Source organism: Eschrichtius robustus, chromosome 4 (assembly GCF_028021215.1).
Source record: "Eschrichtius robustus isolate mEscRob2 chromosome 4, mEscRob2.pri, whole genome shotgun sequence".
NCBI lineage: Eukaryota > Metazoa > Chordata > Mammalia > Artiodactyla > Eschrichtiidae > Eschrichtius > Eschrichtius robustus.
In genome coordinates this window covers 53,658,861-53,684,440 of record NC_090827.1, presented here as the reverse complement: position 1 = coordinate 53,684,440, position 25,580 = coordinate 53,658,861, and the positions used below count along the sequence as shown (strand labels likewise).

Below are 25,580 nucleotides of genomic sequence, written 5' to 3'. Positions count from 1 at the left end.
CTCCCTCCCCAGACGGTTCAGGGATGCAGAAGGTGCTACAGATGCCCCAGAAGGCCCCTAGCCAAGCAGGCTTTCGAGAAGGGGATGATGAGGGGGTCCCTGGGGCAAGTGAGAGCTGTGCATTCCCAGGGGCAGCCTGAGGAGTCCTTGTCTATGTGGAGGAAAGGTTTGGTCACCTGTAGATCCACAGCTCCTGTGACCTCCCTCACCCTTCCTTCCTCTCAGGATCGCTCTCTGTGGAACAGCTCCACACGCACAATATAACAGTGGCCTGAGAGCATTTCCCACCAAAACTATCTTTATTCACAATTTTCATACATCACTCCAAAGGTCCTGCCCACACCCACCTCCCCCACCTCCCTAACCCCCCACAATCCCACTCCCCCTCCCCGCCCTGGTGGTGCTGCCCTCCCTCCCTTCCCCCCACATCCTCCAGGCTCAGCACTGGGGTGAGGAGGAGCCTACTGGCTGCAGCGCTTCCTCTTCCTGTTCCTCCTCTTCCCTGTGCCAAACGGGTCACGCTTTCTCTTTCTTGGCTGTGAGGGGCGAGCCAGCCCCAGAGCCAAGGCTGGCCTCGCAGAGACCCCGTGGGCAGCCCCGGGGATGGGCAGCTTCTCAGCAGCGGCTGGGCGCCCACACAGAGCCCGCTTCCTCGACTTGGGAGCAGCTGGTGGAGCTGGGCTGAGGCCCCTTCTCTGAGGGGAGGGGGCCTGGGGAGCACTCTGGGCCCCCCAACCTCCAGGGGAGGCCAGGCCTGAGGCAGGGGCAGGACTCTGGGACAGCCGGCAAGGCGGCAGGCTCTGCGGAGAGGCCAAGAGGGAGGCCAGGCTGGAGAGCTCCTCCTCGTCCTCACTGGCCGCGTCCCTGGGCCCTCGGGCCTCCCGAACAGGAGACGCCTCTCTGAGAACAGACGCATCCCTGGGTCCCAGTCGACGGCCAGTGCGCCTTTGACCCTGGGGAAGGGAGGGCCGCCCGGCCCGGGATGCAGAGACCTCCTGACGTCCTCGAGAGGGAACAAAGACTTTGGGCCCGAACGGGCCAGTGTCTGCTCGGATGGGCCTATGAAGAGCCTCAAAATCAATCTCTGGTGGGCAGGCTTCATCACTGACCCCTTGATGGCGGTCTTGGTCGTGCCTCTGGGCACCTTGGCCAGCGTGGGACTCAGAAGGACTTGAGCCCATTCCGGGTGCACTGTGGCTCGGGGCTGCCGGCCCACCCTCTTCCTCTTTCAAGGCCAGGAGTCGTTTCTGCGCCAGCTGGTAGGAGGGAGGAGGACAGTGACGGCTCCACGCGCACGTGTGAGAGGAGGAGCACTGGGCAGTGGGACAATGGCCCTGGGGGGGAGGAGGGGACGGGTGACCCCAGGACTAGACTCCAAATACAGACATGGTGGCATTCCTGCCATCCTCCTGCACCTTATTCCCAGCTGTGTGTCCTTCCCTGCGCTCCCGGCTCCCCATCCTCTCCTTCCTATCACCCTGTGCTGCACCCACCCCAGAGAGGGCCCTTCCCCATGCCAGGCCTCCGAGGCAGGGAAGGAATGGACAGAGCCATGTGGGCCTCCTGCTCTGGGGCCCTACCTCTCACCTGCTCACTGGGGTCCCTCCGTGCCCTGGTCTTCCTGGGTGTCCCTTGTCTCCCCTGTTCTACCTGCGATCCCTCCCTCCTCGGGCTCCCCTGGGCCACCTGGTTTCCCCTGTCCCCTGGATCACCTGGGGTCCCCCCTCCTCTGGAGTCCCCTGGCTCCCTAAGTGTCCCTCTTCCTCCCCTGGCTCACTTCTTCAGGGGTGAGTCCTTCCTCCTGCTTCAGCTCCTCAGCAAGGGCCGAGAGATCCAGCTGTGGGTCTGGGGAAAACAATTCTGCCGGGAATCGAGGGTGAATGACTGCCTCCACCTCGGACAGAAAGAAGAGGCTGTGAGCATCCTTGGCCAGGAGTGGCCTGTGACACAAGAAGACCAGGAGGGAAAGTGAAAAGCAGAGACCCACCCCCACTCTCCTCCACAAGGCGGGGATGGTCAGCACACACACACACACAAACACACACACAAACATGCACATACACAGTCACACACAAAAGAGCACATATACAGATGCAGATACACAGACACACAAAGGCATACACACAGACACAAACATATACACACATACATCTGCGTAAACCTCCCCTAACACCAGGCTCAGGAACAAGGAGTTGAGCTTAAGTCCCATCGGCCCGAGCAGAACCCAGATCTTGGGTGCTGAGAGTTCCATGCCCTGGCATCTTGTAGACCCCAGGCTCCAGGCCCAGCCTACCTTGGTGACAGAGTCTTCTCGGGAACGCAGCTCGTCAGTGTAGATCAAGAGACACGGGTCCAAGTAGGTGTCGTCCTCTTCCTGCTTCAGCTCATTTCCGGCCTTTCCACATTCTGCATCTGACTTGCCTGTGGCTGACTTGCCTGTGGCTGAGTGGACGGGCCCCACCAGCGCCTCCATCCTGTCCACAGACTCCCTCACAGCCTCAGGGGGAATCTCCTTGGGCGCCTTGGGCTCCGGGGTCCGCTGGGATCTGTGTGGCTTCGGGTGCGAGGGCTGGGCCCTGGGGCCGGACATCCTGGGAGCACAGGCTGAGGCAGAGCAGGAGGAAGGGAAGGAAGGTGAGGGACTCCCGGTCCACCTCCTGACCACCGAGCGCACGTTGGTGAGGGCATTGTTTGGGGGACGTTGATGTGGGTGTGGGAGGGGTCAGGACCATCTGAAGCCTCATGCACAGTTGGAGAGGGGAGGTTAGGGGGTCATCTAAGAGAGTCACAAGTAAGGAAGTGGGGAACCTCCAATTTTCTAGGGGTCTCCCCATCAAGCCTACTTCTTAGGCAGACTTAGTGTGGGGTCCTTTGACAGGGAGGTGTGAGAGGAGTTACAAAACTGACCAAGTCAATAGCCCGTAGTGACAAAGGGCAGCTGAGACCCCACCCCCCCACACCCCGCCTCGGTGGCTGTTTTGGTTGAAAGACCAATGCCCCTGTCTTGAAAGAAAAGGATCCACATGGGGACAGTGGCCAACCCTAGGCCCCTGTTACCTGTGCCTTCAACTCCAGTGGGAACCTGGGTGCCTGGCTGAAGGCCCACTTTCGGGGCTGGGGGCCCCCGAGGATCCAGCTTCGGTGGGTCCTGCGCGCCCTGCATCCACTGCAAATTCTGAATGTGCATCTCCTCCTCGGCCGCAAATTCCATGAACCTGGGGGGTGACGGAGGCACAGGCCACCCTGAGAAAAAGGCCTGGGTTCTGGAGCCCAACAAAGGCAGCCAAGAATGAGGCACTGGGAGAGGATGTGCCTTGGGTCCAGAGCTGCTCCTGGAAGTGATAACAAGATCTGGGACCCTTCCTGCCTCACCAGCACTGGAGGGCATTCAACAGCATAGACCCAGGTCGCTGAATTGAACCAGGTCAACGGGACACATGGCTGACCCAGGGGGCACCCTCCTCATGCCCCCGTCCCCATCCAGAACCACATGAAGGGCTGACAGCCAGAGGCTGGAACAGGCATGTGTTCCCCACAGGGGTCCTTGCCCGAATCCAGGACACTGGGCTAGGACTGAGAGTCCTGGAACATAGACCTGGAGACAGGGCCCAGGAGAGGCTGGACGATGTGGATGCTGAGCTTAGAGGAGAGGCCTTCCCTTCCTCTGAGAGGCGCTCGTTTGTTTGCTTTTGTTTCTTAAACCAAGGGGATTCCCATGGAGCAAACACTGGAAGGGCCGGAGACCCTTGGGCCGACGACAGCTGGCTTCCCCAGCCTCTTCAGGGACGCCAGGGTACCCACTCAGGGCACTTTTCATGAGGAGAGGTGGTCCCAAATCTATGTTAGTGGCCGCCAGCCACCCACCACTAAGGAAGCAGCAGGCTGGCGGGTGGAGCTCTTTCCCCGGCCCAGCCCATATGGCTGGAGTTGGACCCCTACTGGACTCACAGCTTCACCCTGCCCCGTCCTGAGACCTTCATGTCAAGGTAAGGGTTGGTCAAAATCAGGGGAGGGCAGAGCTCCTGGTGGAGGAAGGACAGAAGTCTCAAACTCTCAAGGTGAAGGAGGGGTTTCTGGAGGACAGTAGGGCCCCTGCGCTGCGGGGACCCTGTGCTGGGTGACAGCCCTTCTCCTCTGTCCTCTCTGATGAGCACCCCCACGGCCAGATCCTGCCCTCACCCACTCGCCTCACCCTCCACGCAGCCCCTGGGCCCAGGACGCTGACTCACTTTTGCGCCGTCTCGTAGTAGATCATCCGGTCAAGGTTGCTCCTGCGCCGCCATTCCTGCACGGCCCTCCACAGTCCCTCCTCCAGCGGCATGGTGGGATTCAGGTGGGCCAGGGATCGAAGCACTGGGCTGTAAGCCCTCGGGGTCAGTCTCCAGGTCCAGCCCAGCCCCCACCTGCCTGACCCCACCCGCCAATGTACCCACACATCACTCAACTCAGCATGACTGAGCAACAGGAGGGTGAGAGGCAGGTGTCTGGGAGGGCAAAGACAAGCCTTCCCGGCCACTGCTGTCACCGCCTCACACTCACTCAAGGATGACCATCCACTCCCAGGCTAGAGCTGGCACATTGTGCCTTGGGGAGCTCTTTTCCTCCTCAAGGCTGCATTTTCATAATAAAAATCACTATCATCAATGAGGCGTGGCATGTGCCAAGCAATCTGCTAACACTTCATGGATTAGCCCAAGGAGTCTTCTGCACAGTCCTCTGAGTGAAGTGTAATTGTCCCCTTTTTACGAGGGACCGGAGGTTTAGGATGGAAATACCTGCCAGGCTCCCAACTCTAGTGGGAGAGAGCCCACGCCCTTAGGAGAGCTCTACCATCACACTGTTCCTAGTGGAATTCTCCACAACGAAGTGGAGGCATGCATAAAGCGCTCTCCTGGGCCCCGCGCTCCGCCCCCTCCTCTGAAGTGACCTCCCCTGGCCACGTACACTCAAGTCCTGTATGAAGGAGACGGCACCACAGGAGAGTGCGGCATCCACTCCTTGGCTCCTCACCTTACACCACGACCCTCTCTGACTGCAAGTCTTCAGTCCATATTACCATGAGAATCATGGAAGAGCAAGCTGGCCAGACTCACAGGGTGGTGGGGCCAGTTGAGATGGGGCACATGTCAGTCCTGATGTCATGGACTGGCAGGCCCGCCCATGTGACCGACAGTGTGCCTTCTCATAGCACGGACATCGCCCTCACACCTTCCTTCCAGTATCCCTAGAAACCTAACGTGCGAGTCCATCCCCAGTTCCTCTTTATCTAAAAGCTCCCATAAGCTCAGGACCCCCTGAGCGTTCACTCACATGAGAAAGCAGGAAAAAGCTTCTGCATCAGGACTCAGGCAAAAGTGTCTCCGGGCCAGGGGCTTGACGTGCTGCCAACGTAGGAAGTTACTGTACTCGCTCTTGGTGTTAGAGGAGCCATCCTGCGAGGCGTTGGACTCGTTGGTGGCCAGGCGGCCCTCCCTGGAAGTGCCATGTGGCCATGGCCCAGAGTTCACTGGGCGAATGATAGGGGCCAGCTGGGCAGCTGGTGGTGGAGCTTGAGGAGGAAAGCCTGGGGTCCAGCCTCCCTTGCCAGCCTGACTAACTCCAACAGCTGAAGCAGTCACAACGGTCCCCATCACAGGGGTTGCTAAGAATACGGGTGCAGGACATGCAGCACTCCTGCTCAGGGCCCCTGGAGCGCTCCAGTTGAGGGGGGCCTGAGTAACGACAAAGGTCTGAGTCTGGGGGACCTCCACTGTCCTCCCTTGTGACCTGACTTGGACAGTGAGGTTGCAAGCCCCAGGGGCACTGGGGCCACGGCCACCATTAGCCACCAAAGGGGTCCTGGGGAAAGCTGGCAACAGCAGGCTGCTGCCAGGAGGGAATGCTGGCGTGATGGGACGTGGCAGGTGCTGCTGCCAGGGTGGCCGGTGCTGGGCGCCAGGAATGGGTGGAGGGAAGGGCACTGCCGTGAAAGTAGACAAGGAGGCCCCGGGGGTCATGGTCATATCCGTTCCCAGCACTGCAGATGCTGTGGAGGCAAAGGAAAGGAGTGAATGCAGGAGGAGAATGGGCACGTGGCACTGAGGCTTTCTGTGGCATCAGAATGTAAATCTCCACAGGGGAGGGACACTTGGACAAGGGAAACTGTGCAGCGTGCAAATGTCTTCCAGTGATTTTCATGCCCTGACCTCCAGTTGAGAATTATTCCACTGGTGACCCCGCGCCCATCCACCAAGGGCCCTGACCCGTCTGCCGAGAAGAAATCGCCTCAGCAAGCACTGACTTGGAGAGCCTCCCTAAGGCACCCCCTGGCACCTAAGCCTCACAGGCTGTCTCCCAGGACCTGGAACTGGGTGGACATCCGCTCTGTGAGAAATGCCCCTCAGCCGGCATACTAGCAGGTAGGGACCTTCTCCAAGGTAATTTCTAGGCCCCCAAAGGCCCTTTGTGGACAGCTATTGTGTAAAATATTAGGGCCCCACCTCCTCCTCAGTCCTCCTTTTCCTGATGCTCAGTAGAAATCCCCTCTTTCTTTCCTTGCCTCCCAAAACAAAACAAAATGCTGGAAAATCTCTCTCTAATGGAATCCCGATACAAACCCAGAACACTGGCCCAGAATGCACCTGCATCTCAGAACAACCCACAGCAGACACGTAACATGGGCCAGGTCCTGCCACCCCCTCCCCAGTGCCCAGAGTCACTGTCATCACTCAGGAGTTCTGTTCCTAGGAGGCGGGGGTGGGGGGAGTGATGTGTGAGAAGTAGGCACGTGTCCCTTAGATTCTGTCATTTCACAGCCAGTGATGGCTGCAGAGGATTAAACAAGGGCCAGGGAATTGTCATGTTACATTGGTCATGGGAGTACAGGCTGCCTGTGGTCCTTCCCCTTCCAGCTCCCAATAACGGAAAGACAATCTGAGAAGCAGGCATAAGCCAGTTGCCATGGCGATCAAATTGTCTGGAACACATCCTTGTTCAGGAGAACAAGGTCCACACCACGGTGCACCTAATTAACCAGAACAGGTGTCATAGGACGTTTAATAATAACACAGAAGATCGTCTTCCTGCCCCTGGGCTACACTCCTTCCCCCTTTAAAAGAGGAAGTAGCCTTCACAGACATTCCACCCGAAACAACCCCACTCCACATCTGTCCCCTGTCCATGAAGGAGTGACAGGAAATATGAACAAACTCTTCCTCTCAAGGCAGCCTGAGGGTCCACCATGAGATACTGGATGAGATGAAGTTAAGTCTGAAGAACTGCGATTCCACAAAAGGAAGAACAATTCAGAACAACTCAGGAACCTGAGCCGTTTCTTGGCTGAAGTTACACGGTTGCCCATCCCCTGTTGAATCCCAAGCAACAGTTACCTGAACTGAGAAGTGAGCTCTGGGCTGGGAGGAGTGGACGAGGTGTGGGCTGCGGCAGTTAGAGTAACCTCCTGCCTAGCTCTCGGAGAGGACACTTCACTGCAGGTGTGGCCACACACAGCCCCACTGAATAGTTTTCTCACCAAGACCATCTCTCCCCACGGCCCCCTTAGATACAGTATGCTCCTGTTCAAATCCCTTAGAAAGATACGGTGAGGCAAGCTTCAGGTGCCTCAGGAACACAAGACAGGTCTAGGCTTTCCTCATGACCCTCCCTGTGTCACCACCAGGACATCACACACATCCTTACACACACGTTTCAAAGTGGCTTGTCTCCCTTCTAGAAAGAATCAACCTGCCTGCTGCCATCCTTTCTCCATAGCCAGGGCGATTCCTCTTGATCCACCTCCAATGACCCCTCCTCCCCAGTGCAGTCTCAGGTTTCTTCAGGCTCCCCAGTCTCCCCAGGTGAAATGTCCTTGTGTGTCCAGTGCTCTCTTCTCCCTCTACTTCAGTCCAACTGTGTGCCCACCGTGAAGTGTCACGTGTGAACCCGAAGGATGGGAGGGATGGCAGGGTCTCTGAGAACACACCCCCAGCCTATAGGCTTACCTCCTTCTGAAGCCATCCTGCAGGCTTGGGCACGGACTACTGCTGCCTGGTAGCCTCAATGAGAAAAGTCAAGACCGGGACCCAGAGAGTGACCTGCTTCAGCAGACGCTCAGGATCCAAGTGAAGGAGGGGCAGGTTTGAATCATAAGGGTAGAATGTGGCTGAAACGTTCTGCAGTGGGGGAGGGGCAGAGGGCACGTGGGTCTGGGTAGGGTGGGGGTGGGGAGACATTCCACGAGGGCTCTGGCAGGTAGGCAAGAACCGGAAGTTCCTTCCACCTCACACAGTGGCAACACAATTGGCGTGGGCCTCTTTACGCAGTTTATAGACTGTTTTTTTGATTCACGGCACCGAGGTTGGACTCGACGGTCCCTTCCTTTCACTTCTTTTTCCATCAACCTAGTTTTGTGTCCCTCAACACACTCTGCTTCCTACCTGGCTCTTGACTTACTTCAACAGAGACTAGACTTCCTGAACAAAATTCAGAACTGTTAGTCTGATAAACACTTGGGTATTTATGGCCACAGGGAACTGAGTATTTGAAATTAGGATTGTCTCAGCAGATCCGGTGTCTTTGACTGCTGTATGTACCTCACTCCTAAGGGAGTGGTCCTTGTGCTCCAACCAACATCCAGCAGGACCAGCCTTACTAATGATCCTTTGTGCTGGAAAGCCCCTGTCCATGAAAAAACCATCATTCAGCCCCCATGTCCAAGACCAGAATTCACTAAATGTCTTTCTCATAGTATTCCATGGTTGTAAAAGATTTAGTTTTGTACCTTTTAAATGATTTTAGTATAATATTTTAAGCGAGCCACACCTTCTCATGGTTCAAAATTAAATTGTGCAAAATGGAATATGCAGTGGCGAGTCCTCCTCCCACCTCTTTCCCCTGTCAACCCAATCCTCTTTCCCGGAGGAAACCAGTGTTATCTCTTTCACTAAAATCTTCCCAGAGATACGTCATGCAACTAAAAACGAAGGCAATCTGTTTTCAGTTTTTAAAATGCCTTCATTTTTTTTCTAGTTGAAAATTCTTATATGTTCCAATATATCTGAGGATATTTCCAATGATTGTCTTTGTATGGATATCGTGGCTCCTCTGTTTCTGCACTAGATTCCTAGAACAAGACTTTCTAGTCTCTTAAATTTCAAAGCACCTGAAAGAATAGGGTGGCTCGATCTAGTAAAGAAAAGTAACAAATGCCTAACTGAATTTGACTTTTGAATTTCACATAAACAATGACTTCATTTTTAGTACAACTTTGTCCCATGCAACATTTTGGACATAGTTTTACTGCAAATTCTTTCCCTGTTTATCTGAAATTTACATTTAACTCGAAATCTGTATTTTATCTGGCAACACTACCAAAAAATCAGAACATACTAAGCTATTCTCAGTTACTCATCCTTATGACAAAGAGAACTTGGAGTGACGAGACTCAAGTGTGCACCTTGGCTCCAACAGAAAACACAACTGTAAACATACACAAAATCTGCAGGCTCTTTGGATGAAATGGATTTGGAAGAGCCATCATATAGCACTGAACATCTTGGCTTAGTAGGGGTAAGGACAGAAGTAAGGAACAAGAAGGCAGAAAATCTTCTTCTCTTTCCTTATGTTAAAGGGACTAAACATCCTAGAGCCCTGGTTTTTCTAGGTGTTAAAAGTCCACTACCCATGAGATGGATGTGCACCTTGACACAGTGCCAAGAGTTTATCCACCAGTGTCCAATCCCCAGACAAGCCCACTTCCATCGAAATCCTAGCCTGCAAGCCCTGCTTACAAGTTTGTTCATTTCCTGTCTGCATTACATACACTTGCTCTTTACAATCTAGGCTCATCATTGCATATGGCCCCATCTGCATGGGAATCGTGGTAGCATTCCTTTTACAAAACTTGTTTGATTATGATTTTCATATTGAGAATCCATGTCAGTCAGTTTACCACTATCAAAATGATATGAAAGGGTACTCGTGTTTTGTGTCGTGAGAAGAGAGGACTGTTAGGAAACTTGTCAAGGGAGATGAAGGCTGAAAACCTCAGAGGATGGCAACCAAATCTCTTGGGAGACGAGATTCTCTCACTGCTGTAGCTGCAGTAGAACTCCAACTGATTGTGGGGTGTTGGGGAAGGAAAAAGAGGTTTAGAAGGACTGTTCCACAGTGTGAAAAAGACTCCTGTTGGTGCTTAAGAAGTTCATTGCCCCTTGTCAGGAAAAGTTGACTCAGAAGAAGATGAGAAGATAAGGTGAGAATATTTCAAGCAACATCATGGTGAAACTTTATATCTAAAGAAACTTTAGATATAAAGTTTCTAAATGAACTTTATATCTAAAGAAACTCCTGTCGGGGGCTGAAAAAAATAAACAGTTTGGGAATATCGCTCAGTACTGGAGCTTTTACAATGAAGGAAAACGCATATGATTTTCACCCAATAACTTCATACTAGAGGGATGGTGAGGCAAAATATTGTACCCAGGCACTCGAGAAAGGCAGGCTTCCTTGTTGCTTCCTCCCTTTGTTCAGTCATTCAACCAATTATTTACAAGAATCTCACTCATAATTCTGATACAGTATTTGAAGGACTCTTCTCAAGGCCACTGATACAGAAATTGCACTGTGCAAAAATTAGCCAGTCCCAATTCTGCAATCACTTTTGTAATACTTCAAAATCCTACACCCCAGAGACAGAGATAATCAAATTAGCCCCAATGTAATTTGGGAAGAGCAGTCACAGAAGGGAGTATCTAAAAGTCCTTTGGATCATGATCTCTGACTATTCCTGCACAGAGGCTGGGGGCAGGCATTGACTACTGAGAAAAAACAACTCTGGACATGCATCGCAAGCCTCAGAAGACAGTTCATCTTCCACTCAATCACGAAACATTAAAGAAACGAAGAGATACCATGTTTGTGTCTGGTGGAGTTTTCAAGTCTGTGCACTTGGAGGCGCTTAGTGCTGTTAGATGTGAGGGGTGTTCAGAGGCATCCTGTTGAGTGAGAAATGCTCTAATCTTGCAATTGACCAGAAAGAGGATCTGATGATTGACGTTTCTTTGGGAAGTATTACAAAGTCAGGTCAGTAAGTTGAGCCCGCTACTATTTTTGTTGTTGTTGTTGTTGTTTTTAATGCCAACTGAAAGTCTGCAAGATATTACAAAAAAGGAGGGAGGGAAAGTAAAATTGTTCCCATACTACCTGCTGTGTTGAAATTGGCCCAGATTGTCCACTCTCTCTCAAAGTTATTAAAAAAAAAAAAAAACCGCACAAAGGAAACACCTGTGAATCAACATTTATTGAAAAACCTCCATGTATTAAATACACTGAGAAAAAATATTCTAGTAGAGTAAATGCGTTTGGAAAAACTCTAGGAACGGAGTCAGGAGACAGTATCTTAAGAGTGTTTCCCAGGTCTGAATTCTTTGCTAGAATTGTTCTTTAACGGAAACTTCAGGCTTGCTAGGAAAAAGGACCTACTGTTTTTTGAAAGGCATAAACAGGAACCAAGGAACTGCAGTCCAAAGGGCATGAAAGCACTTGCCCCAATTGGAGGCTACTGTGCTTAGAGCGGAGCTCTCCAGAACTCTTTGTAGCTAAGTGCATGGGTTTCACGTGTGCAATAGAAAAATCACGAGTGCACATCTCACAAGAGCTGGTTTTAAGAAGAGACCAGCACGAAAGTTCCCGGCGAGGAGCGTCGCCAGAGCCGCTCCGCAGCGTGCCCGACACTCCAGCTCGCTCCTCTCTGGCAGAGAGCTGCCAGAGCAGGTCCCCGCGCGCCCCGCGCCTGCACGCCTGCGCACGCCCACTAGGGCGGGGCTCTCGGGCACGCGGACCGCCGTCCTCCAACTGCTCCTGGCGTCTGTTGGGGCAGTCGGCTCCGGAAGACAGGAGCGCATGCGCGAGCGCGGAAGGTGGGGCCCCAAGGGCCGTCCGGCGGGGGCGGGGCCTGTCATGGCGGCCTGGAGAGTCAATTCCAGGAACCCTGAGGTAAGGGGTACGGGGACTTTTGACCCCTCAGGTGTCACCGCTCTGCGCTGTTGTTCACCCTGTGGGTTATTTGTGCCCTTGTCCGTGTAAGGCGACTCCCCACAATGTGGATTCACGCCCCCATAGAGCTCGATTCCCTTGAGGGGTTTACCCCAGGGTTATTGGCCCCACTGGAGAGCCGGCTGCATGAAGGGGTCAGTGATTGCAGGGCTTACAGTGGGGGGGAAATAGTGTGTGTGAGCTATTAAACAGGTGCCGTTCTAGGCTGCGCGTTCTGAAGAGTACAAAAGCTAGAGGGACGTTCTTGCGGGTTGAAAACCCTCATCTGGTTCCAAAGGTGTAGCTCAGGTGATTGGAAAATGAGTGAAGATGGAAGGAACACACTCATGGTTTCACTAGTGTCTTCCTTCTTATCATAAAAACATCAATCAACACTTATGTCCAAACTGCATTCTTTTGTCAGTGATGGGAGCAACTTTGCTGAATGCGGTAATAAACATGTATTTGTAGTCTGATGTCACATCATGATTGATTTGCAAGCATAGATGGGGTCTGTACATATTTAATTGGTTGGTGGGAATCTGATTTGTAGTCAAATGTGTGGGTTGGTTTTGTCTGTGGATGTTTGTGTTTGAAGGGAGGTCGTGCCTGTGTTTTTGTGAGAGCGTGTAAGAGTGAGTGTCGTACTTGGAGGGTGTTGAGATGTGACGCAGGCATACTCAAGGAGTTGGTGGTTAGGTGTTTGTAATTTGGTGTTTGGGGAATATGTTTACATGTGTTCTTTTCACCCATGAATTTGGGGATTTATGTGTGTCTAATGGTGGATTTGGAAGGATTATCTGCATATGCATAAGGGCAATGTCAGGAGAAGTAGTGGTGTATATTACTTTGGGTGTCCAGTCTGTTTATTTTGTATATTTGGGGAATGTAGGATGATCATTTGTGTATTCAGGGCATGTTGTATGGTTATGGGGTGTTTGTGTGTGTGCATTTTCAGGAGCTGTCTATGTATATTTGGATGTGTAGAGGGCAAGTCTGTGGCTATTATATGGGACTGGTGGATGTTGTTTATGTAGGTATGTTGTGTTTGTATGATTCTGTATTCTGCAAGATGGCAGAGTTAGTTCTGTGTGAGAGGTTGGGAATGTGGGGTTATGTATATGCCGGTAGTGTGGTACTGTATGTGTATTTGGAACAAAGGGCATATAGGGTGATATTATTGCATATTTGTAGTGTACTGGGTAATTGTGGTTCTATTTGGGACTTGTGGAGAGTTATGTGTTAAATGAGTTTGTGTGTGTATTCAAGGGGCATGGCCACTTGGAGGAATATTTGCTGAGGCTGTGCATTTGTAATTTTCAGTAGGAGCCTCTGAAGCTTATGTATTTTGGGAAGTGAGTATATGTGTATCCGATAAAGAGGTGGGGTTCTATGTTTCTACGGGGAAGTTGGACAATTGCATTTCTATGTATTAGAAATATGTGATACGGGTATTTGTGAGTACTTGCATATGTGTGAGCTGGCTCCTAATAGCTAGGGATAATTTGCTATATGGAAGTTGTTTCATAAATGGTTTGCTGGAGATACTTCCATGTATCTTACTTGTGTATTCAAATCTGTGTGTGTGTCCATCATCAGGTTCATGCATTATCAATGTTCGTTCATAAGGTATGGAGTTGTTAGGAGTATTCAAAGTGTATATCTTTGGAGAATGCTAGGGTGTTTATACATGTGTTTGGTAGGAGTAAGAGGTGGTCTGTCTATATATTCAGGGTGAGGGTAGAAATATATCTATATAAACACCCACACACACATACACAGTTTATATGTTGGGGTAGTGGCGGGGAGCTTGTATTCTGGAGAGGTAGCATAATGTATAGTGTTTGGGAGGGGATCTGTATGTTCAGGGCTTGGGAATATTTGCATGTGTGTGTCCATAGGTGTGTGAGAATTGTGCATGTATATTAGTAAGACTGCAGAGGTTGTTGGTGTTTTTCTGTTTTGAGTGTGTCTGAGCATTTGGAGTGTATACTCATGAGTAGTTTGTGGGTGTGTGTATTTGTGATTTGTGAGTATATCAGGAGGTTTAGAGTCCTCTATGTGTCTATTTCAAAATGTAATGCCTGAAGAATTTAGTGGTGTTGCTTGTATGTGTGTTCTCAGTATTAGTGAGGTGGACTTATATGTACCGTTGACCCTTGAACAACACACGTTTGAACCACACGGGTCCACTAATAGTGGATTTTTTTTCCAGTAAATACTACAGGACTACTACACGATCCATGGATGCAGAACCACTGCATGGAGGGTTGGCGCCCTAACCCCCAAGTTGTTCAAGGGTCAGCTGTATTTGATAAGTATAGGTTATTTGTGGCTGTGTGTGTTTTTGAGTTCCTGGGGCTTCTGGGGTATGTATTCTGGGGGATGTGAGAGTTTAGTTTGTGTGTTTGGAAACCAGTAGACGGTGTAGGTCATGCGTGTGTGCAGGAATCCTGGAGTATATGTATTTTAGGGCTGTGGGACTGCATATGGGTCTTTTTTGGGTTGCACGTGAGACAGTTGTGTACTTGGTGAGCCTGTGTGTTTAGGTACTCAGTGTGTACATCTGGATGGCATATTGGTTGCACATGTTTGTTTTCAGGCCCATGTTGTGCGTGTATATATAGTTGTGAGAGTGGAATGTGAATATTCAGGGTGAGTAAGGTTTCGTCTGTAAAAATTTAGATCGTAAGAGGTGGTCTGTTTGTGTATTTATTCAGGGTGAGGGTAGAAATGTACGTGTGTGTTCAGGATATATATATATATATATGTATATGTACAAACACATATGTATATGTGGTATCCTTTTGGTTCTATATCTGTGGTGGGAGTTGAGGGTTCTACTTGGGGTGTAAGTGGATTGTGTGCACAAATTCATAGGAAAAGGTATGGGATGTGCTGGAACTGGTTCATACTATCTTGGGATAGTCAATGGTGCATATCTCTTCCCAGCTCTGTGTTCAGTGATGTCAGGTGGGTAGCTTGAAATTGGTCATGCTGGGAATATTTCTACCATGTAGATAGCATAAGTGAAGTCTTTCCCACCTTTCTCGGAGAGTTTTTTAGCACTTACCAGCAGACCACTGATGTGCGTGTTTGGATGTATGTATGTATGAAGCAAGAATATTTGGGCATCGGTGGATACGTATGGGACACCCATGTGAATTGTGAGTGGGGCATCTGGGGCTATGGGCCCCTGTATATGTGCCTTGACCCTGGTAATTGTGAATCATTGCATTGCTCCTATCAGGTTGGTCTGTTCTTTAGGGCCAAAGAATCCCCATAAATGTTGTAGATTCCCAGTAGAAATCATGCAGATGGATACAGGGGTGTCTGTACCTTAGGCAGGTGGACACTCCTTCAGCATTTGTGTGGTCCTAGCATCTGGTCCCTAGAAGGGGGGGCCTGGTGGACAGATGGCCATGCAGAGCAGAACCTTCACAGGTGTGTTGTTGGCGTGACAGGCAGCAGTCAGAAAGTCACGGGACTTCCTGGATAGGAGGTCAGATGACCAAGGGCTCTCCCAGGAAAATACCCTGAGAATCAGTTGGACAGCTACAGGCGTTACTGGCTCTTCTGGGGCACAGCTGACGTGCAAGGACACCCTCCACATGGGGTCCAGAGCCACGTGTCCCTGAGCCCAACTGCCCCAGGGTGGTGGGAACTGTTGCGTATCAGGCTGGTCAACTGTATCACTAGGTCTCAACCAACCTGTCTCCATGGAAACCTAAGTCCTCAGGGATAGGCAGGACCTCTAGGGATCAGTGAGCTGACAAGGACAGAGGTGGGGAGGCTTTGTCCCTGAGGGAGAGTTGGGGACTGAGACCTGGAGAGCCTGGGGAGTCCCACTCTGAGGAGATATGGCTCTGATGTTCCCAAACCCTTTAGCCATGTTCTCTGTTCTTTTCTGAAGGCTCAAGATGCTTCTAACAGTGGGAAGCTTATCTCAGTTTCATGTTTCTCTGATAGGATGAACTGACCCTTTTATTCACTCTTCCACATCGAGCTGCAGACCCATCAGATGGAACCATGTGATCATTGTGGCCACCAGCTGACCCCACAGCCACCTTGTGCCTCCGTTGGACCCACCCAGGAATTTCTGAGCCTTCTTTATGGTGAGTCTTGTGGCCTTTTCTCCCTCATTGTGAATCCTCCTGCCAACAAAACATGCTGTGAATGTTAACAAAAGGAAACCTCAACTAGAATTGGAGTCTGGAAGGCCCGTAGAGGGAGCTCTCATGCCGTGTCACACATCATCCATTACCCCAACAGGAAGAGGTCATTTAGTGACCCCAAACAGGAAGTGCAACCACTTTACTACCCCAGCTGGAGGAGGGAAGACTTCCTTCCTGGCCAGCAACAAGAAATAGAAAATAGAAATAGCTAATAGAGAATTCCGCAGTTTAGCCAATGAGAAGCCATTGTCACCTGAAGTTTCACTTTCCTCCAGGAACTTTCATTTTTTCCCTTGATGATGACTTTTTTTCCTTGTCCCACCCTCTTTACTTTGAAAGCCTTCTGGGACTTCCCTGGTGGTCCAGGGGCTAAGACTCTGCTCTTCCAATGCACCGGGCATGGGTTCGATCCCTGGTCGGGGAACTCAGATTTCCACATGCCATGTGGCGTGGCCAAAAAACAAAAAGCCTTCCATGTTGTGTAACCCGTTGGAGTATCTCCCTTTCTGTCAGATGAGATGCTGCCTGATTCATGAATCGTTTAATAAAGCCAATTTATTCAAACTTCAAAGTAAATCTTCAAATTTACTCAGTTCAATTTTGTTTTTTAATACATTGGTGGCATTCAGAGGTGGCCACTAACAATTTCATATGTATCCCTCCAGAAATGTTCTGTATCAAAATATGTATGTGCACTTTTCTAAAATCCACTCTTATGATTCCTCCTGCTAACAGGATGATTTTATGACTTAATGCTTATCTTTTTAAAAAGAAAAAGATAAATATATTGGTGGCAGTGATGGGATCTGAAGCAAATTTCTGATAACATTTGGGACAAGGAGAAACAGGTGTGGTGCCCACAACTCCTTTGAGTGCACTGTCTTTCTTGCCATTCCTGAAGGTTGTTGGTAAGCTCCTCTTGGTTTGAGCTCCATTCTCTTTGACTGAGTTTGTGCTCGCAATTTAATTGGCTTTCCTTTACAGGGCAGGTCAGTTTGGCTGGTAGAGGATTCTCCCTGAGGCCAAACCCCTAGCCTTTCTGATGGAAATTCCCAGGACACAGTAACATCTCTTGGTTATTGCCAGTATATTTTGGAGTGGGAAACCCTAGCCCCTAATTTTGTTCCCTGGATTCCACATTGGGCACTGCTGGCAGTGTAGTCTGCACTTCCCCCTCTGTTTGGAATCAGCCCTCAGTTTCCATGCTTGGAACTGTTGGTGGCCGCTATAGTTCTCCATTTTGTTTGGCATCAGTTTGCAGTCCCCATTCCTTGGGATCTGCTGGTTGGATCTTTTTCCTCAGTCCAGGGATCCCTGGGAATTGGTGGTGGTGCATACCAGGCCTTCTTTTGGCCAGGACATAGTGAAATCTCTTTGTTACTGCTGATATATTAAGGCGCAGTTCTTTTGTGTGTTCTTTTGGGTTGACAAAGGCTAGCTAAGGAAATGAGATCCTTTATCACCAAAGAGTTGAGAATGCCAGCTTCTGGCACACCTGCTTATTTTATATTTGAGAACTATGGTCCTGGAGGCTGTACATATTTGGAAAGATGGCAAAATTATACTAATATTGATCTAGAATTACAATGGTCATTGTGGGGAATGTTCCAGTTAGACAAGATTGTTCATTTGAGGAAAACACTAGAGAGCAAGGGTTCCCAAATTGGACAGGGAGAATGAGATGCCTGCTTTAGCTGGTATGTAAAAGTTTACAGAAGGTTTCAAGATTCCAAAATAGCTTCGTTTAGAGACTTAGAACAAAAAGCTAATGAAAAATTGAAGAGACAAAAGGTACCTGAAACAAAAGACCATAGGACGGATGTGACTGCAGATTTAACTCCTACTGTCCCCCCCTTTCCTTTTTCACCTGAGTACTCTTGTTTTCCTCATTTTCTGTCTGGAATACTTTTCTATTCCCAAGAGAATATTTAACAATTGCCATTTAAAGTAAAACTAGCTGAGGTTGCAGGTGAGCCCCCTCAGGTGTCCTTTACCCCTTGGTCAAAGACTGAACTGAGAGCTATAGTCAAAGAATTCTCTAAACCTAGGGAGGAACCCCCAACATTTTTTTGAAGAATTTGGAGTCACTGTCACGGCCTATGTCCCCAAACTGCTAGATCTTTATCCGCTTGTACACATGTTGGTAGGACTGGGGGAAGCCCCAGAATGGACGCGGGAAGCAAAATGACATAATCCCTAGGATGATATTCAAGATCCTCGACCTAAAAAGGCTTGCAGAATAACAACGAACCTTTTATAAGCTATTCCTAAAATCTTCCCTGCTCACACTTGGTCTATTATTAATTGGCCTAATAATGATTGGTCTATTATTCACTCATACAAACAAAAGAGGGGTGAATCTGTGGAAGACTTTAGAGCCAGTTTGTAGGCTCTCTTTTTACAGCATTTGGGGTTCCAAGCACTAAAAAGGCCACTCAGCCTACTTTAACTGCCCTCTTTGTAAATGGATTATCTTCTGAGATTAATGGATTGATAAAAGGGCAGAAAATAGGCTGGGAGGCTGTAGGCCTGACTGAACTCCTGACTGTAGCTGAGCATTTTGAAAGGACCTTGGAGTAAGATCACAAACAGAAATCCACCAAGCTCTTAGCCTTACAGTTACAACAGCTCTAAGGCAAGAGACACAAAATAACACCTAGGCCTCCCCCATTACAACCTCCTAGGGGTCCATGATCAATTCGATGACCCAACGTTGATTTTTCATTTGTAATCAGTGAGGACACTGGGAAAAAAGGTGTCCTCAAAGGTCCTATGCAAACTCTTCACAAATGCTCTCATATCTGTCTCAAAGGGAGGGCCCCCCCATGACCCTCTCCCCTAGTTGGCAGAACTCCAGAGGTTCTCTGGTAAACGATTGCGAGCAATTACCTTAAATAGCCCAGAGGAAAATATAATGAAAATTAATGAAAAACTGCCAAATTTTAGTTGATACTGGAGCTATGCTTTCTACTTTAAACCCCACTCTCATATTCTACTTTGAAATCTACATTAAACCCTAACCCTAACTGTAAACGTAATTACCTAACCCTTTAACACCCTATCCCTAGCCCTAGCCCTAGCCCTAACCAGATCTGTGCTTTCTACTCTAAATCCCACCCTCAAAGAACAACAGGTCCCTCTGAGTCAAGAGGATGTTTCCATAGTGGGAGTACCTAATAAAGTTCAGAGAGAATTTTTATCTCAACCAAGATTCCTTTTTGCTATGCAATATAGCCCCAGTTAATCTATTTGGTAGAGATCTCTTTTCTAACTTAAAAGGGCCAGTACATTTTGCCTCCAGTGGAGATCTCACCTTCAAGTTTCCTGATCAACCTGAACCTGATTATTTATGTTCCTTACAATCTGTCCTGGACATAAAAGAGGAAGTTCAGCACAAGTTCTCTAATTTGATGGAGATGCCTGCAAATTTGGGGGCTACTTCTGAGAGTGTTAACATCAGAAGAATAAAAAAATGCAAACCTATAAAGATTCAGATAGATGTAGCTAAACCTCTCCCTAGGTTTCCTCAACAACTATTAAAGCCTGCGGTCATACAAGGTCTCACACATATTGTAGAAAACTTAATTTCCCGGGAGGTAGTCATTCCTGTACTCGTCCCTGCAGCATGCCAGTCTTGCCTGGTTGGAAACCTGGCAGGATGGCGATTTGTCCAGGACTTGGGAGCTGTTAATAAAAATAGTTATTCCCTGTTTTCCTGTTGTTCCAAACCTAGCCACCCTTCTGTCACAAGTTTCAACTGACTTGGAATGGTTTACTGTTGGAGACCTTTGTTCACCTTTCTTCAGCATCCCGGAGACCCAACAGCCAATATCTATATGCCTTTACTTGGAACAATCAACAATATACCTGCACTTTTATGCCTCAAGGGTTCACTGGGACCCCTTCTTTTTTCTCCCAAGTACTTCACCAAGATTTAAGTACCCTCTAGTTCCCTGAGAAATCCACCTTTTTACCATATGGAGATAACCTCCTGCTGTACTCAGCTACTGTAAAGATTCCATAAGGCGTGCATAAAAGATTCCATTTATTTGCTGCAACAGTTAGCTGAGAAAGAACACAAAGGAAAAATTACAATTATCTCTAGACACTGTTCATTACCTAGGACATAATCTAAGCACTGAAGGAATTCAGCTATGTCCAGAGAGAATTCGGCTGATACAGGAACTTCCTAGACTCACAACTAAGTGCTAGCATTGTGGATTTCTAGGTTTAGCTGGTTATTGCAAGCTCTGGGTTCCAAATTTTTCTCTGTTACCTCTTCCACTCTATGAACTTATTAAAGATTGAGTCCCTGAATCCTTTGCTTGGGAAGATAAACATAAGCAGGCTTTTATAAGGCTAAAACAAGCACTGCAAGAGCTGCCTGCCTTAGGGTTACCCAAATGATCAGGTTCAGGTTGATCCGGAAACTTTAAGGTGAGATCTCCACTGGAGGCAAAATATATTAGCCCTTTTAAGTTAGCAAAGAGATCTCTACCTAATAGATTAACTTTAGGTTATTCAAAACCTTTTACTTGATTTGTGCATGAATGGCATAATCAGGCCCCGCGGAACTATGTGAGCATGGTAGTAAACATAGGCCTATTGCCTATTATAGCATGCAACTTGATTCAGTTGCTTATGCCTATCTCAGTTGTCTTAAGGTTATAGCCACAACTGCAAATTTAGTGGAAGCCTTGGCAGATTTGACTCTAGGAAATGAAGTTTATTTGCAAACTCCACACATTGTCCACAGTCTTCTTAACTCTGAATTGACAACATTTCACTGCAAGTGTCACTAGCTTCACTTCCTGTGAAATCCTGCTTTCACCACCTAATCTTTATCTTAAACTTTACAACGTTCTCCATCCTGCTACACTACTACCTCTGTCTTACAAAGGTGAGGACCATGACTGCAAGGTAACAGTGTCCCATGGGAATTCCCTGGTAGTCCATTGGTTAGGACTCCGAGCTTCCACTGCAGGGAGCGCGGGTTCGATCTCTGGTCGAGGAACTAAGATCCCACAAGCCACGTGGCGCAGCCCAAAACAAAAACAAACACAAAAAACAAAAACAAAACAAACAAACAGAAAACAATGTCCCATTTTGTGACACCGTGTCCTGAGTAAAGATGTTACCAAGTCCAAGCTTGCTGTGCTTGCCGCACGACAGGCCAATAAATCGGAGATGAGGTGTTGAGGCAAGGAATATGACTTTATTCGGAAAGCCAGCAGACCGAGAAGACGGCGGACTAAAGTCTCAAAATAACCATCTTATCGGGGTTTGGATGCCAGTTTCTTTTATAGCACAGAGAGGGGGAGGAGATGAGGAGGTAAAGTAAAAGGGCCATAAGTTTTGCGACTATCCCCTGGAATGGCCAGCCTCAGGGAGGGGATGTGTTCATTTCTTCTTAATTGCAGCCATCCACAGGTGGACAGAGTCCGTATGTTTCCCTGAACAAAGGCACTTTGGTTTAACATTCAGGCAGAGGAACAGGATTCCCCGAGGCAGGCCATTATGTACAGACAATATCCTTTTAGTGAACAAAAGCAGCGGAAGGCAAACCTTAAAGTAAAAGAAACAGATCCAACGTGTAGTCAGATTTGGCTCCTCCCTGTTCCAATTCCCTACTGTCAATGTCCATTCCACAGTCTTGCGGAAAAAGGGGTGACGGCCCTTCTAATTGCTTTGTCAGATGGAACTTTCCGGGAGTGTCCACCATCGGTGCCAGTGTTCCAAACGTTATTTTTTTTTTTTTTGTTCCTCTCTGGAAAGTGTCTCCTTTACACCTGTAGCCTTAAAAAAAAAAAATTCTCAGCCTAAAAGTTGAGAGTTATGATCTATTTGACGGGAATTTTGAGAGCTTCAAGCCTGGGAAGCAGCATCTCAAGTTAAGGAATTTGGCAGTTTTCTATGTATGGGAAGATGCAAGAGTCTGGGCTCACTGAAATCATTCATTTGCTATGTACCTCAGCTACCCGGGGCCTGTATCCTATATTCTCATATCCTGAGTTTTCTCAGGGCTCACCGGCTCACGTTGGAGGGCTGCAATCGCTAATGACTGATGTGTCAGGCAATATTCCATTTCTCAGATCCTCTCCTCTTGGTCAGGATTTTGACCAATATTTGGGAGACATTTCAGGATCAAATTTTGTCCCACGGTGCTGGGAGGCACATCCCAGGTCAGGGGAGAATTCTTGATATGCCACTCCAGGTGCTAGTTTTTGGACTAGGCCCTATTGATAATTAAAGATCCTCTGGATCCTCTATCTCATTATGAGCCAGGAGACATTTTCCCTTGTTGCTTCCTCCCATACCTAGAATCACACTATTACAATTATTTTATGTTATAAATGTGATCTATTTCCTCAAGATGTTTAGCCGTAGAAGTATTGTTGCAGGCCTGGTTACATACTGGGTACTGTAAGAGACACCCATCTTATAAAGTAGACAGGATATAAGTAATGCAGCTAGTAACGTTAACAAAGACACAGTGCAGCAGGGAGACACAAAGAGCAAACAATCTGGAAACAAAGAACAATGATCAGTATAACTACTTGTAATCCAATTGCAATGGCGAGCGACCAGAGGTACCATAACTGATTTAGTGAGCCATCCGCTGTTTCAGTGTACCAGCAGTGCGTACTTAGACATGCACGGCTTAATCTTTGAAACAAGCATACGCTACTGGCAGGATCAACCAAGTAGAGAGAAAAAGATAAATATTTCAATTCTGCGTACATGGGTATAATTTAACAAATTACTGTAAGTCATAATTAGTTTAAGGGGAGGGTTTTGCTTACACCTGGAAAACACAGATTTAAAACAGTCATTTTTCAGATAGAGACCATAAAAATTATAACCATAGTCACCAGTTTACCCAGTCATGTGCAACTAATCGTTTTTGTTAACAGCTTTATGAAGCCATCAGGTTTCCCATTAGAATTCTTCAAGATCTTACCCAGTTCGCCTTTATGGTCTGAAAACCAGAAACTTGTATTTATCCAAAGGTCCCTTCTATAAATCTTCTTGAAGAGGAAGCATTTTTGCAGAGGCATCAGAGTGAAACCGTAACTGTGTACAATGACGAAAGACTTAAGAAGGCACTTTTTTTTTTTTTTTTGGTGTAATCCAGATTTTATTGCTTATTATGTCATTCCATACAACTTTAGGTAAACACGTTGAGAAAATATACTGGGAGTATTAAACAGATGATGGCAATATTGATGAAAATGTTCAAGTGTTTTACATAAGGTAGTAAGAGGCACCGCTGCCACCATCACCCACCCCCCCGAAATTTGTACATTTCGTATAAAAAGAGTAAAAATAGTTCATTGACATTTAACTAGCATTATTCTTTGTAATCTATGAACCACGATATGCCTGAATAATTTCAGAATCTTCAGAGCAAAACAAAGCATTTTCTTCCACTAGCAGACATAGCAGTTTCAGTTTCTTTAAAAAACAAGCAAACAAATCAGCACAACAAAAACTATATACACATCCCCAAAACAAAAAAGTTGGCATATTCCAGTGGTCCGGAATTTAGACGTTTCTATCGCATTAATTCAAGAAATAAAATGTGATTCAGCATTTAAAAATGAGACAAGCTTCTTCACCATAGTTATACTTACTTTATACTTGGAACGATTTAACTGAAGCCAATGTTAACCCAGCAAAAACCATGGCCATAACTCAAACTGCTCTTTTGATAAAGAAACTTCTTTAAAAGTTAACTGTTCTTTAAAAACTCAGACCCGAGCTGCACAGGTGTAATTGAGGAACTGACAACTGACTCTTCCAGAAACCACAGCAGCAGTTCTAAGTTTTTTTGAAGCTGGGGAGTATATACAGAATCACTGTAAATGACACATACACATCAGTAACTTCCTGCTAAAACAGCATTTGAAAGACTTCTATGTCTATTTTTACAAAGATGAGTGGGCTGAGACATACATTTGGCTACTTGAAAAGAAACAAAGAGAAGGCACGTTTAAATCTGATTACGATGCAATTGACAAAGTAACGTGGTTACTGCGGTGACATGCAACACTTTCCGATAATAAAGAGAATTCTGACTGGTCACATTTTACCAGGACATACCAGATTTAGGAACTCCATATAATCTGTAGAATACCTGTATCATTTGGCATACAATGTAACCTAAGAAGATTTATTGCTTATTTGACAACACTTCCCGTGTAATTCAACATACCAAGTCAACCTAATTAGTTAATATCTCTTTGGGGTGTTTCAGGGGCCCTTTGAAGCACCCCAAAGTTAGCTAGAGGTCAAAGGAACTTCATTATAATTTGATTTGGGAAGTTTTGTCCGAAAAATAAGAAAAGGGTTAAAAACCGTCACGTAGGATCACATGTCACTGTGAAACAATAGTTATTCAGTTAGCCAAAGTACCAACAAAAGATTTCAAAGGCAAGTACAGAACAGATCTCTTAAAAGGGAGAAAAACTTAAAATCTGGTATCAAAAGCAGTCCAAAATCTTAAGAAACCTTGTCTTCTTAACAGAGAGAAAAGCGAAATTCAGGTTTTGCACCAGCTTACTTTTAAAATTTATTGACTCAATTAAACTTAGTCAATCCTGACCACGTACAGTACTCTTTTTTTCAGGGTCCACTTTCCATAAACCTTCTGTCACTTATTTTAGCACAATTCTGACTTTCAAGTGGTCAAATATCTGGAGAGACTAATTTTAGATAGACCTTCCTAAAAGATAAGTATTTTAAAAAGTTCACCTAAAGCTCTTATTTCATTTGCATTTTCTTAAAAGTTTCTTCACATCAGGTTATTTCCCTGCTGACAAATTTGCAATAGATATAACAAGATTTTATTCAGCTTATATTAAACCTAGGCACAATAAAAGTATTATACTTAATGTTGATGACTCTAACAGCATGTCTATATTAATTAGATCAACAAACGAACGTTAATACCAGGTCTTAATTAATACTAAATATTTCCCAGTTCACATGAACCTGAAGCTCATTTAGCTCAATTTCTCTTGTATTTAGAATAGTTTGGTTTGTAAGTGCTCACTTTTCTTTAAGCCAATTAAATAGAGCTCATCCACAAATCAACCTCAGCAATGTTATCCAAAGACAAAGACACATACAAGGACACAAACATACAGAGACGTCATAGTTGTCATTTCCAAATTTCAGCACGGAGTCAGGTACAGCCATGTGAAACCCATCAGTTTGCAAAAAGAGGTTGGATTCAAATTAGGTTTCTGACAGATGGAAAAAATCAAACTCACTTGTCTAGATGGCTGAATTTTTACAGAAAAGACACTTAGGTTTTTTATTTATCCTTGATAAGTCAATTTCTAAATTACTTTACCCTCTTTGAAGAAGATGCATTTTAAAAAGATGGCA

The 25,580-nt window shown here is 47.2% G+C and overlaps 2 protein-coding genes across 2 annotated transcripts in view; one reads left to right on the top strand and one right to left on the bottom strand.

Annotated features, from left to right (window-relative positions):
* Positions 1-461: 461 nt before the first annotated feature.
* On the bottom strand, positions 462-7,995 carry LOC137763456 (NUT family member 2G-like). Its single transcript, XM_068541967.1, has 7 exons — positions 7,980-7,995; positions 5,311-6,025; positions 4,230-4,358; positions 3,058-3,215; positions 2,294-2,604; positions 1,778-1,894; positions 462-1,256 (listed from the first exon to the last, which is right to left on the bottom strand). The coding sequence occupies exons 1-7, from the start codon at positions 7,993-7,995 to the stop codon at positions 462-464; spliced, it is 2,241 nt and encodes a 746-aa protein (XP_068398068.1).
* A 3,914-nt stretch (positions 7,996-11,909) lies between these two features.
* Positions 11,910-25,580, top strand: part of LOC137763455 (V-type proton ATPase subunit B, brain isoform-like) — a 53,128-nt gene continuing 39,457 nt past the window's right edge. The window contains exons 1-2 of the mRNA XM_068541966.1: positions 11,910-11,973; positions 15,982-16,127. Of these exons, the coding sequence (XP_068398067.1) occupies positions 16,034-16,127 (94 nt within the window). The 5' untranslated portion in view covers positions 11,910-11,973; positions 15,982-16,033. The remainder of the gene's footprint in view (positions 11,974-15,981; positions 16,128-25,580) is intronic.

Bases quoted from the DNA above. Each gene is read 5' to 3' on its own strand.
- LOC137763456 (XM_068541967.1), bottom strand. The intron at 3,216-4,229 runs GTGAGTCAGCGT...GTCACCCCCCAG, and splicing joins TACTACGAGACGGCGCAAAA to GTTCATGGAATTTGCGGCCG. The intron at 1,257-1,777 runs GTGAGCCAGGGG...CCCTCCTACCAG, and splicing joins AAGGACTCACCCCTGAAGAA to CTGGCGCAGAAACGACTCCT.